General features: G+C 44.5%; 3 protein-coding genes across 5 annotated transcripts; 1 reads left to right on the top strand and 2 right to left on the bottom strand.

The window, feature by feature from the left end:
• Positions 1 to 6,456: 6,456 nt before the first annotated feature.
• Positions 6,457 to 10,765, top strand: LOC137881598 (uncharacterized). 3 transcript variants are annotated; one of them, XM_068723601.1, is made up of 5 exons: positions 6,457 to 6,614; positions 6,924 to 7,012; positions 8,250 to 8,393; positions 8,614 to 9,907; positions 10,126 to 10,765. In XM_068723601.1, the coding sequence occupies exons 4-5, from the start codon at positions 8,618 to 8,620 to the stop codon at positions 10,258 to 10,260; spliced, it is 1,425 nt and encodes a 474-aa protein (XP_068579702.1). In that variant the 5' UTR covers positions 6,457 to 6,614; positions 6,924 to 7,012; positions 8,250 to 8,393; positions 8,614 to 8,617; the 3' UTR covers positions 10,261 to 10,765. The 3 variants fall into 3 exon arrangements, with proteins under 3 accessions (XP_068579702.1, XP_068579703.1, XP_068579701.1); XM_068723602.1 differs by lacking the exons at positions 6,457 to 6,614; positions 6,924 to 7,012 and adding an exon at positions 7,226 to 7,339; XM_068723600.1 differs by lacking the exons at positions 6,457 to 6,614; positions 6,924 to 7,012; positions 8,250 to 8,393 and having other exon boundaries at positions 8,420 to 9,907.
• LOC137881600 (phosphatidylinositol N-acetylglucosaminyltransferase subunit Y) lies at positions 10,762 to 11,386 on the bottom strand. Its single transcript, XM_068723605.1, has one exon. It carries the CDS (start codon positions 11,384 to 11,386, stop codon positions 11,174 to 11,176), a length of 213 nt encoding a protein of 70 aa, XP_068579706.1. The 3' UTR covers positions 10,762 to 11,173.
• A 378-nt stretch (positions 11,387 to 11,764) lies between these two features.
• Positions 11,765 to 12,637, bottom strand: pyurf (PIGY upstream open reading frame). The gene is made up of 2 exons (XM_068723603.1): positions 12,364 to 12,637; positions 11,765 to 11,909 (listed from the first exon to the last, which is right to left on the bottom strand). The coding sequence occupies exons 1-2, from the start codon at positions 12,555 to 12,557 to the stop codon at positions 11,765 to 11,767; spliced, it is 339 nt and encodes a 112-aa protein (XP_068579704.1). The 5' UTR covers positions 12,558 to 12,637.
• Positions 12,638 to 13,519: the final 882 nt, after the last annotated feature.

Below are 13,519 nucleotides of genomic sequence, written 5' to 3'. Positions count from 1 at the left end.
ACAGCACCTCCTCTGGGCTTCAGGCTGTCGCTGTCATACCAGACCAAACTAAAGGCTTTGCGTGCTGAAGCCAAACACCGTCACACCCTCACACCCACCCTATGGATGGACACACACGTACACCAAAGTCCCTGACTTTAACAGCAGAAGCATTTACAAGTCATATATCAAAGAGCTATTTTCATCTCCTCACTGGCTGGTTCATCATCACACTAGTTATCACTAGTTATCCCAATAACAGATGACTAGTCTGTTCTTTTATTAAGAGGGGTTTTACAGAACAAACCCTGTTTCCAAGACTGAAGCTTTTCTTTCTCAAGCATTTTTTAATGCGCACATTTTCAATTTTGCATGCCTCTGGGTTATTTTTCCTCTACTGCTGTAGAGCGGCCAGATCTATTAGTACACATCTGACGTGACCTTTTTTGTCTGACTCCCAGCCTGTCTCACAACAATGAGATGAATTTATGACTCTCATTGACCACTTGGTAGTCTCCCTGGTTACATAGGACCTTGACTCAAGAATTAACATTTTTTTAATGAGTTTGCCTCCAAAAAAAAAGGCTTTTACACTGACCTGACGTCAGACAAAACATCCTGAATCAAAGAGTGAGTGGGAGTTCAGGAGGTGTGTCAGTGGGTGATGCCATTGTCGTCACTGGCTCGGTCATGAAAGGTGTGTGCATGCATGCGTGTCAACTCGGGAATCTCTGAAGTGAATTGTGACTCGCTTGCATCCACAGTGGTTCTAAACATTAGTGTGAGTGTTAAAGGATCATCTGTGTGGCCAACACAAACATTTCAACGTTTAAATAATGCGTAACAACATGTTGTCCGATTTCACATTAATATATAACAATAACGATATCCATATTGTTTTATGGAGGCATAAATAAAGCGTATTTAGCCGTCTAGTTGTTCATTTGTTAAGCTAATGACTAGAGGGGTAGGATGAGAGTTTGAGAGAAACATAGGTGGTAAGGAAAGCACATATTAAGTGAGGAAATCACTCACAGGACACACACACACACACACACACACACACACACACACACACACACACACACACAACATAGCCGGAGTCAGAGAAGAAGAAAAAGGAAGCAAGGTAGTATCTACAGCCTTTAGGTGAGGGGATTGTACTTGAAGGGGCGTGTCCTCCGTGCCTCAGGTGTTATCATGTGACCTCTTGACGGGGACTTCTGACTCTAGTTTTATGTATCATACATGTCACCCAGATCATTTTGGCTTCTATTGTCTTCACCTCGGTTGGTCAAGATAATCCAGAGTTACTGTGGATTGAATTCAACATGACAATAATGCAGCTTTTCTTCTTAACCATATAGTTTACACCAAAAACAAATCCTAATCGTTTTTACCGTTGCATTCTCTGCGCCCTCCACCCTCCACCCTCCACCCTCCAACCTCCCACTCTGTATGTCTGTCATCCAGGCATCAGGGTCAAGCCCCCCCCCCCCCCCCCCCCCAGCTTTCAGCCACAGGTGTCCCAAGAAAGATCAATCCATGGGACCACTCAGGTCACGTTAGAGAGAAACACCCTGCAACTTATTATGGTCACACACACACACACACACACACACACACACACACACACACACACACACACACACATTAGGTAACCACGGGCTTTCTAAATGTAGCAGGAGTTGGGAATGTCTATGTAATGTCACAAAGGATCTGTTCACAACAAGCCCCTTATTCTGTGGTCAGACTTGATTTAAAGGTTATGAAAATAGCAAACCAGACTTTATGCTGGACTGCAGTGACATCGATGTGATGTCAAGTAGAAGTGTCATTTGATCTTCGCAAACTGCAGAACTAAAAAGCTGTGAAGCTCCATTGTGATCCGCACCATAGTGCACGTTCCTGATCGGTCCAAACATATTAAACCTTCCGTTCCCACGAGGAATAAGAAGCATGAAGAGAGGTAGAGTATAACCCTGTGCCAAGCAGGAACTTGTGTTTCCACCTGTAGGCCACGAGGATGTGATAAGACGTGTTGAAATGTATCTGCATCTACCGATAGTTCAGAGACAGGAGATCTTTTTTACAGCCCCTTTTATTCAAGCGGTTTACAGCTGTGATTGAACCATCGAAGGTTTACCCTGACAACAAAGCATGAAGAGCTGGTTACCCTCTGAAGCCAGGCCGTTGCACTTGATGATGCATAAAGAAATGGTCATGTAGTCAGCGATTAAAGATGTTTACATACCAGCTTTAAAAAGATTTACGGCGGTCGGTGGGGCCCTTCAGAGACGTTGACCTCCACGGGCTTTCCCGTAATACTATGACGGACTACGGCCTGTTTAGACGACACCCGCTGAACACGTCGACCTCCGACCTTCGGTCCTAAACCTCGCCGCCCTCATTACCTCATGCTGCTTTAATGTGCAGCATGTTACCGACGGCATGCAAAGGCAGCAAGGTGTGCGGGAGTATAACAAGGCAAGAGACTTCAAATCAAAGCCAACAGTCCCACAACAACAAACAGAGGCGGCCCCATCATCCACCAGTCGAGTGATAGTAGATACAGGCCAAATCATTTGCACCGTGTTCATCTTTATACCTAGAGCCCCTGTGCCGAATGACGTGCTGGGCGTCGCCATTAACCTGACATTCACAGTTATTGCAAGTCAGGTGCATCAGTAAGGCAAGCCGGTCCCCAAGACTTAAGAATAGTTACAGAGGAGTCAATAAGGAGACCCCCTCTCCTGCTGCTATTTCAGGGTGGGCTTTGACTTTTCTAGAGGGTGACGGCATGTCCTGAGAAGGGTGACAGAGAAGATAAATAACATCGCACAGATGCTGCTCGTCTCAAGTCACTTGAAAGATGATTTGGAGAAAACAAGAGCACGGATGTATTAATACATGTGATTGAAGGACGTTGTCGTGGATTTAGAAACACCGATGAAAATGTTGTGCCAAAGAGAGAATGATCTGTTGTAGATGAAATAACTACTATCTCAGAACACAATCTAAATACTTACAGCTGCTGTTACTGACATTCATTTGGCTACTTGGGAACAGCAGAACTTTGTAGCGTTCTTACGCTAATCGTGTTAGCAGCAAATTGTCTATTAATACACATATCGCACACAGCTAGCAAGATTAGTATTCATTCAGAGTTGATCAATGTAAGTTGAATATGTGCGATGACTCTGTGTTCATCACTATAAGTAACACCTTGTCATTTGATTTATTGTTGATTTGCAAACTAATGATTATTCAGCTTCATGGAGTGGGAGAACGTATGTTGGTTCTTTTGAGATTGGCTATCGTCTGTTAGTACACCATGCAATATAAAACAATTACAATTCTAACACGATCACAGCTCAGACAACAAGCTACAGGAGCGCTTTCATTCGACAGCCTCACAGCTCACTGTGATTGGCAGGATTTATGGTGGAGGGAGGAGGGTCCTCTTTGACCAGCTCAGTGCAGTTCAATACTCCAGCATGACACGGTGTTCCCGGAACTGCAGACTGGCTGTCCTCCTTCTGAAGGCACGGCATCGTCGTTTTACTGCCACCAGACACCACCACACCCGACCATTACTAATGCCTCAACTAACCCTTTCACTGAGCTGGGTTGCTTTGATCAGGCATCAGAGAAACACATAATCCACATGGCGATTTCAGCCAGTGAATGGTAAATGGACTGCGCTTGTATAGTACTACTTTAACACTATATGTCATCATTCACCCATTCATGCACTGATGGAGGGGCTTCCATGCAAGTTGCCACCTGCCCATCAGGACTAACATTCATACAACATTCATGCACCGTAGGGAGCACGTCGGGGTTAAGTGTCTTGCTCAAGGACACATTGACACGGTCTAGCGGAGCCGACGACCCTGCTCTACCACTGAGCCACAACTCGCACCGCTCTGAAAAGAAAGTTATTACAAGCCATCAAATCCCCCTTCTCGGCTTCACACAGCCAGCTTTCAAGCAGTGACTCTGCCATGAGCCCATTCTGCTCTCTTAATGGGGATGATCAAAGGACCAAACTGCTCGACAAAATGAAAGTCTCTGGAAAGATTTAATGAAAAGCAATCCATCAGCCCACAACACCTGTTTCTCTATGGAGACTCATGTTGAAACATGCATGCTGTTTAATAATGTTGTGTACTGTTAGGATTGTGTATAGAATAGTATTTGGAATCAATGTTTTGTTCGGTTTATTACTCATTAGCAATGTTAGCATGCTAGCATACTTAACTAAGATGGTGAACATGGTAAACCTTTTACAGTTTACAACATCCATGAGCATGTCAGGATGTGGTATTTCAGGTTTGATGTGTGCGAAAACATTTTTAGAATGAAGTTTCACAAGACTACAATGTGAAGTGGTGAATGGGAATTCTGTGCACTGCAACAAAGCTTTTGATTTGAAAGAGATGAAGGGAAGTGTGGAGTTTGTATTAACAGCACACCGCTGTAACAAAATGTAACAAAAACCGGAGCAGATCAGAAAAAGGACCAATTATGCACATAAGGCCTGTGTGCATAATATCTAGATTGATTAAATAAGTCATAAAACACACTCCTGATCAATGCAGTACATTGTGGTCCTGGGTTCTACTGCACTAGCCTGTCTGTGACCAGTAGCGCTGTGGTAGCTAACGCTTAGTGTGTAAACCTTCCGTAGATATTGCTGTGTAACTATCATTACCGAGTCAGTTGAGGGACTTCATGACCAGTCCCTGACTGAGCCACTGTGGCCGATGCAAAGCCAAAGTTAGTCTCGCTCTACAGTCAGACTATACTGTACATGTACTGTATGTGTGTGTGTGTGTGTGTGTGTGTGTGTGTGTGTGTGTGTGTGTGTGTCTGTGTTGTGTCTACGTATCTGAAGGAGGGCTGCCTCCTCCCTACACGGTGAGAAAGACACATATCTCTGTAGGAACCATCAACCTGAGCCTGCAGACGTGAGGAACAGGGAGGAGGCAGTTCAACAACCACCACCTGAAAAGGCCCCCAGGAGTAATCTCTGAGCAGAGAGAGGAGATTAATGTGAGGGTTTGTGTGGATCTTATTGCTGCTCCAACATGTTAATGCTTTGGGAGATAATGTAATTGCAGATTAGAGTTCATCATGAGACATGCGGGTACTTTCACACGTTCTGTCCCACCAGCATCTCCACAGGCTGGAGATTGGTTTGACAGTGAGTTGAAGGGATAGAAATCTCAGCCCGCGGCAAAGTGGTTCCTGAGTCATATGTGTGTTAATCAACCCCCACAGAGGTATTATGGTCTTACTCACAACCTCCTCAAACTCCCAGTTGGATCAAAACAGCCAACAGTTCTGAATGGCTGCACTTCAAAGCAGAATGTACCTCTCCAGTAGGTGGCGAGGTGTCCTGGCCCTTTATGGCACAATAGCCCTAGAAGTACTGAGCACTGAGATCAGATACAGCCAGGTCTCCTACCGACACACGGCATCAGGAATCGAAGGCATTCGCTTGTTGCAGCATCACGAGGCCAAACATTTAAACTGCTGCTAGTGGAAGCTCTAAGATGCAAAAACCCAACAACAAAAAGGTCACGTTTGTCCTGAGGGGTTTCCACAGCAGAGACAACTGCATCATCACAAGGGTTTGTTCATGCGCTCAGCATATCCCACAACAATCGGTGTAATAAAGAATAAAGTGTGAAATGTCATGTCAAATATCAATAAGATGAGCGTGAACGTGTGTGGATAACATGACCTCACAATTTAAACACTGTACAGAACCCAACGCAGGTCTGGAACATGTTAGCTGTGTTCATTATGTGGGGTCAAAGCAGAGGCATTATACCAGTGTGTCTTATTCTCCTTGTACAGTTTCATTGTGTAAGCTGCTCTTTAAAGGCATGATCTCAATGCACTATCAAAGTATGGAAGAGTGGACTTTTTGACATTAAATATGATACAATACAATGGTAACTTCTGTGCAAACAGCTTTTTAAGAATATTATGTTACAGTGTATAATGCATGTTTTGTTTCTAACATATATCACATAAATCCTCCGCGCTGTGTGTACAGTATACAGACATCTTTACATGTTCATACTGTACACAATCATGCAGACTTTTCATACTGTTTACAACTTACAAAACACTTGTATTGTTGGTCATTGGTGCTTTTTATACATTTATATGATCATCATATTTACACCTATTTTTCCATTATGACTACATAACAGTCCTGTCTATTACTTACCTTTGTCTGCCCATCTTTGTTGTCCTATTGTTCTATTTCTGTGTAAGGAAAAATAAAATCCTTAAATTCTTGGCCAATAAAGATCGTTCTGAGAAACTGATGGTGAATTGCGACATCTCGTGGTTTCATTGCGACACGTCAGTGCAACGTGAACTCTCTTAAAGATTCATGTTCGAACCTTTCAACCAAACACAAGCCCTCTCATCTAATCCGGAGAGGTCACACGAGACCATCGGACCGGACCGGACTGGACCGTCCTCAATGTCCGAGGAGATCAGTGCAGCAGGGCTGCCTTCACGGGCTCTCAGAACTATAGTAAACACCAGGAGCCTCCCAGAAGTACCCAGCACATGAATGACTGCGACGAGTTTCTCTGGCACTCGAATTGGTGAGATCGTGAGATATAAAGCTAAAAAGTAGATATATTTGTAATGTATTTTATTGTTAGAAGTATTTTTTGGAAATAGTCAACGTATGTAGACTATTATGGCAAGTTGAATGGGCAGAGTGTTGCATTTAAGGTGATGTAACTCATGTTGTTCTCTAGATGTTCAGTTACTCCTGCATCATGTCATCTCAATATATCTTAATCATCTGTTTACATTTACTCACTGCGCTATACTTGGATAACAACATTTGATTATAACACTGAATGGAATAATTTACATTGAAGTATTTTGACTTTCTCTCATTAAAGCTGTGGACGTGAACGCACCATGAGGTGGGCGGTAGCGGCGGTCTCTTTGAAGTTCAGTTTGTCGGCTGGAGTTGAATCCGTCTTCTGAGGTAGGCCTAATGTTGAAAACAAATGTGAAAAATACATGTTTGTTGAAAGCCTTTTAATGTTACAGACTATACAAAGGTCTACATTGTGTCAAAAACACTCATTTGGTACAAAGTAATACCGTTTAAATAGCGACAATGTGAGCTGTTATGCTGAACGTGTCAGGTGTGCGGCTCGGACAGACTGAACTGTAGCATTATGGGATGTAAATGACTGTAACGTCATGCTGTCATTAGTAGCGGGAGTATTACTTCAGCAACGTGACACTGTATTGTTCCATACTCCATCTGCTCCAGGACGTTAACGTACACACCTCTCAAGTACTCCCGGTACCAATGACAGCATGACGTTACAATTAGTTACATTTAGTACAGTTTCTACCGGAAAAGACGTTTCTTCCCGCTGTAGAACGTGTAATAAAACACAGCATAGCTATCAGAAATGAACCTTTAATGAAGAAGTTCTACATGTAGCTGTTAAGAAAGCAAACACCTGCTGACGTTACTGCAACTATCAAAACGCGTGGCTGGTGTATTGCATGGTATTATTACCGTTACCCAGAATGCATGTCGAGCAGCAGGTTGCTATTGAATGTAGGAAGTGTTTACAGTTTAGAGTGTAGCCTTCTGTCTGTCTGTCTGTCTGTCTGTCTGTCTCTCTCTCTCTTTGTCTCTCTCTGTCTGTCTGTCTATCTCTCTCTCTCTCTCTCACTGTCTCTCTCTGTCTGTCTCTCTGTCTGTCTGTCTGTCTGTCTCTCTCTCTCTGTCTGTCTCTCTCAAATTTCAAATTTTCAAATTTCATTAGCTTTATTGGCATGAAAGTTTAGAAACAGTATTGCCAAAGCGTCAACAAAAATAAACATACAATAATATTAATACACAATAACATTAATATACAATATCATTAATATAACATCTGTATTGATTATTAATTACATACATACAGTGTGTGTGTGTGTGTGTGTGTGTGTCACTCACTGTCCCTCAGGTTGTGGCACAACCTCTCTCTCTCTCTCTGTCTCTCTCTCTCTCTCTCTCTCTCTCTCTCTCTGTCTCTCTCTGTTTCTCTCTGTCTCTCTCTGTCTGTCTCTCTCTCTCTCTCTCTCTCTCTCTCTCTCTCTCTCTCTCTGTCTGTCTCTCTCTCTGTCTCTGTCACTCTCTCTGTCTCTGTCTGTCTTTCATCTAACTATGTTCTATTAAGTGCGGTTCCTAACGTTTCGTCTACCCTCATTAATACAAGACAACACCAATAAAAGGGGCACCAGACAGACGGGAAGAACCAGCGTCCAAGCCCGAAGCAAAACAGCAACGGACTACTGCGGAGTCCCACTCGATAGAACCCATGACAGAGATGACAACGTGCTCAGGGGAGGAAAAGCAACAGGTGTTGTGATTGATTTGTTTTGTAAGAGGACAAGGATAGATGTGTCTGTCAGCTGTAAAAGTGTCCCAGAAATACGAGGCTGTGAAAAGTATTCTGTATTAAAAACATGTGAAGATAGCATAGCCACCGTCTGTCTCAACTTAACATGTTCAGTTACTGTATGTATGTATGCCAGTGTTAGACTAACTGCTGTATGCACCTTCCTCTCTTTGTTGAACAGACTCATGAGTGACTGTGAGGAGACAGACGTCTTCTGGGAGTCTTGGTCTTGGACACCTGGGAAAGGAAAAAAAAAAAAAGACCCCAAAAAGGACAAAAAATGTCTGAAATGCAAAAACAACATGACCGTGAAAACAGATGAGACCATCCAGAAGAAAAAGAAAAAGAAAAACCCTAAATTCAAAGATGCAATGGAGGGAAGGAAAGAAAGGAAAAAAGCAAAGAAGAAAGACAGAAGGCCTTTGGAACCTGATGACACTTTGATCCACACACAGGCTGCTGTGAAGCCTCCCACTCTGAATAAACACAGTGTCGACAAGCTCAAACCTGACCACGACTACAAGAAGAAAAGCAGAAGCAAAAAGAAAGTGGCGTTTGACTTGTCCCCAGACGTCTCCTCTGTCAAACCACCCAGATGTGCGTCTTCGCCCCAGCACTCTCCCAAAAAGAGCGTCCCCTCAGAGACGGCGGCTGTGGGAGCCGGTGAGAGGACGGGGCACAGCCACGCTAATGAATCTCAGTGCACCAGTGAGGACGTAAACAGTCAGGACCTGTTCATCACCCAGAAGACATTCAGAGCATCGCCCTCCCAACCTTCCAGTGACGAAAGCAGCGGCAAAGCCCTTTGTACGTCTCCTCCGGTGTTCACACCACGAGACAAGCTGCACACATCGATGGCACGCAAAGAACAGCATCGCAGAGGCTCGTACACATGTCCTCAAGACCTCCATCAGCGCCACCCAACGACGTGCAGGAGGGAGGAGCACGTGCAGAAACCAAAGACACTACAGGTTCTTCTCACAGACGAAGAGGAAGAGGAAGAAGAAGAGCAGTTAAGCAAAGCACATCAGAAGTGGAAATGGTTAAAGGCAAACATTACTGAGGAGAGAAAGGTATCGCACACACATCCAGCGCCCAGTGTGAGTGCATACCTGAGTGAGCAAAGCCCCTCCCTGTCAAAGAGACATTCCCGTTCTTCAGTGTCCACGGGAAGCACTTCCACACAGACAGAAAACTTCTTCACCACACAACTCTCCTCTTACCTCAGCTTCTGCCAAAAGACTAGAGTGACTGTACACCTTGAGGACTTGCAACCTGTGGACCTGAGCTTGCCGCAGAGGGCCAGAAAAGAGCAGGAAGATCCCTCCGGTCATCACCCGTGGTCTGGAGGCACTGGAGGTAAAAGGGGACCGGCTCTGAGCCCTCAGTCAGAGTCTGAGCCCAAGTCTGCAGACCTGACCACCTCCAGCGAGGACGAGCCCCCCTGTCGCAGCGGCAGGCTGGACCTGACCCAGGTGATACCACACGATCAATGAGTCACACGTGTTCCTCCATCACCATGAACACACACACACACACACACATCCACCTTGCTGCTGTACAGTGAATACTAGCTGGTCCTTATTTAAACTGTGGTGTCTGCTAATCATCAGCTGTCTGCGTAGCTCACCATCATTTGTTCTTAAGGTCAAAGGGCACCGGTCAGTAACAACGGCTTTATGTTGGACTTCAGGTGAGGGCGGTCCAGATGAGACTCAACGAGTCCTTCTTCTTCAAGACCAAAGGAGAGAGACAATCCCCCAGACCAGAGTCTCCACTGATGAAACTGGTTCAGGGCAGAGAGGTGAAGAGCAGGAAGCGCCACTGAGGCCCCTCCCATCAGAGGAGGGGCCTGAAGGTCTCCACGTACCAGATTAACAGGTGTATTCAAACTGTTGATGCTGAAACACAACCTGAACCTTTGAGTCAACGGGCCCTTTATGACAGGAAGTACCACGTTGTCATGATGGATATGAGGAAGCTCAAGAGTAAAGTCCAGCCATCTAACAATAAGAGAAGGACGTCTTCCTATCAATGGGGACTTCATGGCTGTTTCCAATGTTAGCGGTTTCAAGTTAGACTTCCCTGTAATGTTGGTGAAGGATTTGAAGTGTAGCGATGTTACTCCCTCACAGATTTAGTCCCAGCTTTTTAATGTTTTCAGGAAGCTGTTATTTAAATTGTCGTTCATAGTTTGGTGGTTGTCTGTTAATGAAAGCATGTCTTTTATCAATTAAAGTGTATTTATTGTGTAGAACCAGTGGTTTACTCACCGCACAGTCTTTAAGATATATTGTTGAGTTCAATGAAGCACAGTCAAGTTTCAAAGTTGAGTATCATCGTCTTTATTCATTTCAGCACCGCAGCAACGCGCACACGTCATAGTCAACCTTCCAAATGTGCCTCACACTGCACAAGCAGATGTTCAGGTGTTACTCTGCTGCTTCAACAGGAGCCATTGTGACTGGAACAGATTCACCTTCTGGCTTTTGATTACGCCCTCCACCACATGTGTTTGTTGCACTGAACTTCCCTCACTGTGTGCTGTGTGTCCATTTCCTTTGTATCTCAATCAAAATGTGTTTGTGTCTATTGAACTCCATTGTCCGCTGATGGGATGTCAAAGCGTTCTATTTTCACCTTTTATCAATGAAGAGACAGAACGGGTCCAGAAAGGCTCGGTACAGCGCCGACAGGTGGTCTGATGCTACTGAAGGGTAACGGAACAGAAGGAGAACAGCCTAGTTGTGTCTGAAGAGCTTGATCCCGATCCAGCTCCAGAGGTGGAAGAAGACGTAGACGGGGATGGTGACGGGCAGCAGCAGGCTGTAGAAACACAGACTGCTGCTGCTGGTGCAGCCCTGAGGGAAGCTCTCATCCACCGCAGCAGAGTAGAACAGACCCAAGAGCGACACCACCGGGACCAGCCCCACCATCATGGACAGGGAGAACATACTGGCAGATGGGTTCTGATGCAGGTGGCTAGAATGCAGTATAGGTTCTCACTGCAATACAATATGTCAATTTAAGCTGAGCAGGGTCCGGGTACAGTGTAGCAGAAGTATTGTCTCATTCAGTCCATCAGCCTTTAAAACAACAATGGGAAGTCTCTGCTTGGGTCAGCCGGAGGTGTGGGGGTGGAGGTTCTAGCCTTGTGTTGGTGTGGTGATGGAGGTTCTAGCCTTACGTTAGTGTGGTGATGGAGTTTCTAGTCCTGTGTTAGTGTGGTGATGGAGTTTCTAGTCCTATGTTGGTGTGGGGATGGAGGTTCTAGTCCTGTGTTGGTGTGGGGATGGAGTTTCTAGTCTTACGTTGGTGTGCTGATGGAGGTTCTAGTCCTGTGTTGGTGCGGTGGAGGTGTCTGTGTCTTTCTGTATGAGTCTGGCTTCCTGAGGGATCATGTTGGGGACTCCGTCAATGATGGGATAGGCAATACCGAGCTCCTCGTTGATCAGCTCGTTGGTCTTAGCCTCGTACCTGTGGAGGGAAGAGAACTATTATGACGTTGTTAAAGTGATTATTTCAGTGTGTCACATTTACAACATGCAAGCTGAGGAAAAGGGAGTTTTAAAGTACAGCAAATTAAAGCTGAAGTCATATTTCCCACAACACCTGAACGTTGCAACCGTCCCTCGCGACAGTATTTAAGTCACCGATGATAACTGTTAACCAAAAGCGACCTTCTCATTGAGGTAACGCGTCTGCTACCTAACGTAGCTCTATGTACGGTCACATGTTTGTGGTGATTTGCTAAAGTTAACGTTAACGTTAAATATTGGTGGAAACGTCAATATTTCAACATGAATGAGGAGCTGCTTCATTGAGTGGACTGTAGCAGACATCGTCATGAACGTGCTGTTGATGTTTTGCCACATTAACCTCAGATTAACGTTAGCTAAGTCACGTTCAGTTTGTCCTTCATCCGTCTCACCTCAGTGGCTTCTTGGACAGCGGACACACCAGGACCTGGAGCAGCGAGCTGTCGAAAGGCGGCTGAACTTCGTCCTTCACATCCGAAAAGCTCCTGAGCGACACGGAGACGGCCGTCAGCCTGTGCGTTACAGCAGGAGTCCTCACACCGCGTCCCGTTTCCGTCACCAATCTACCCGCAACACTCCGAAACATGACCAAACGGTTAGACGAGCTAGCGAAAACTCCACGACGGCAACACGGATGTATAACCTGAACGGACAGGAAGCACAGACACCGTGTAACCGAAATATGAGTCCTCTTCCTGTAAGCTAACAAGTGTTACCATTAGTTCCGCCTATCCCCCTCTCAATCAAGCGTGTGAGGCCGTTTCATTTGATCGTCTCATGAACGATCTAGGGTTCAGTGCTAGTATTAGAGCAGCCTGATAACAAGGAGCTGCAGTAATCTAGTCTAGAGGGAACACATGCATGAACTCCTTCCTCTGCTTGGAGACAGGATGTGTCTGATGTTTTAAACGTTACGTTGGTGAAAAAAAGGCAGTCCTTGAAGTTAGTTTTATCTGGGAGTTAAAGGACATAACTGCATAGATTAATGTGTTGGTCCTTACTCAACCTTATTTGAGTGATCTTTTGATTAACCTTAATTACTTAGCCAGCCACTAGCAGGCTCAGACGCTCAACAATGGCACATTATTTGCAGCAACTAAATAATAGTTCTTTGGACCGATGAAGTGAAATTAGACAATTTCCCATTAGACACCTGACGATGTCTCACAGCACACTGGTGTGGTTGAAAATCACTGATCTAGGGCAGGAGATTATTAATCCAGAAATTCATGAAGTCATTACGACTGAGATCTATATGAATACATTGTTATTGTTCTCCAATAGTTATGTCATTTTTAAAGAAGTTCATGAAGTCATTACTACTAAAATCTATATGAACACATTATTAATGTTCTCTAATAGTTATAATCTCATCTTTAAAGAAGTTCATGAAGTCATTACTACTGAGGTCTATATGAACACATTATTAATGTTCTCTAATAGTTATAATCTCATATTTAAAGAAGTTAATGAAGTCATTACTACTGAGGTCTATATGAACACATTATTAATGTTCTCTAATAGTTATAATCTCATATTTAAAGAAGT

This window comes from Cebidichthys violaceus, unplaced genomic scaffold (assembly GCF_023349555.1).
Source record: "Cebidichthys violaceus isolate CVI_PGR_0920_01 unplaced genomic scaffold, fCebVio1.0.p SCAF_3, whole genome shotgun sequence".
NCBI classification, from domain to species: domain Eukaryota; kingdom Metazoa; phylum Chordata; class Actinopteri; order Perciformes; family Stichaeidae; genus Cebidichthys; species Cebidichthys violaceus.
The sequence above is the reverse complement of the archived record's forward strand: the minus strand, read 5'-3'. Positions and strand labels throughout refer to the sequence as shown.

What these genes read in the sequence shown, in the direction of transcription:
- LOC137881598 (XM_068723600.1), top strand. Translation starts at nt 8,558, where the DNA reads ATGTATGCCAGTGTTAGACTAACTGCTGTATGCACCTTCCTCTCTTTG. An exon ending in GCAGGCTGGACCTGACCCAG is followed by an intron (nt 9,908 to 10,125) that starts GTGATACCACAC and finishes GTTGGACTTCAG; the next exon opens with GTGAGGGCGGTCCAGATGAG.
- LOC137881600 (XM_068723605.1), bottom strand. Translation starts at nt 11,386, where the DNA reads ATGTTCTCCCTGTCCATGATGGTGGGGCTGGTCCCGGTGGTGTCGCTC.
- pyurf (XM_068723603.1), bottom strand. Translation starts at nt 12,557, where the DNA reads ATGTTTCGGAGTGTTGCGGGTAGATTGGTGACGGAAACGGGACGCGGT. An exon ending in CTGTCCAAGAAGCCACTGAG is followed by an intron (nt 11,910 to 12,363) that starts GTGAGACGGATG and finishes TTCCCTCCACAG; the next exon opens with GTACGAGGCTAAGACCAACG.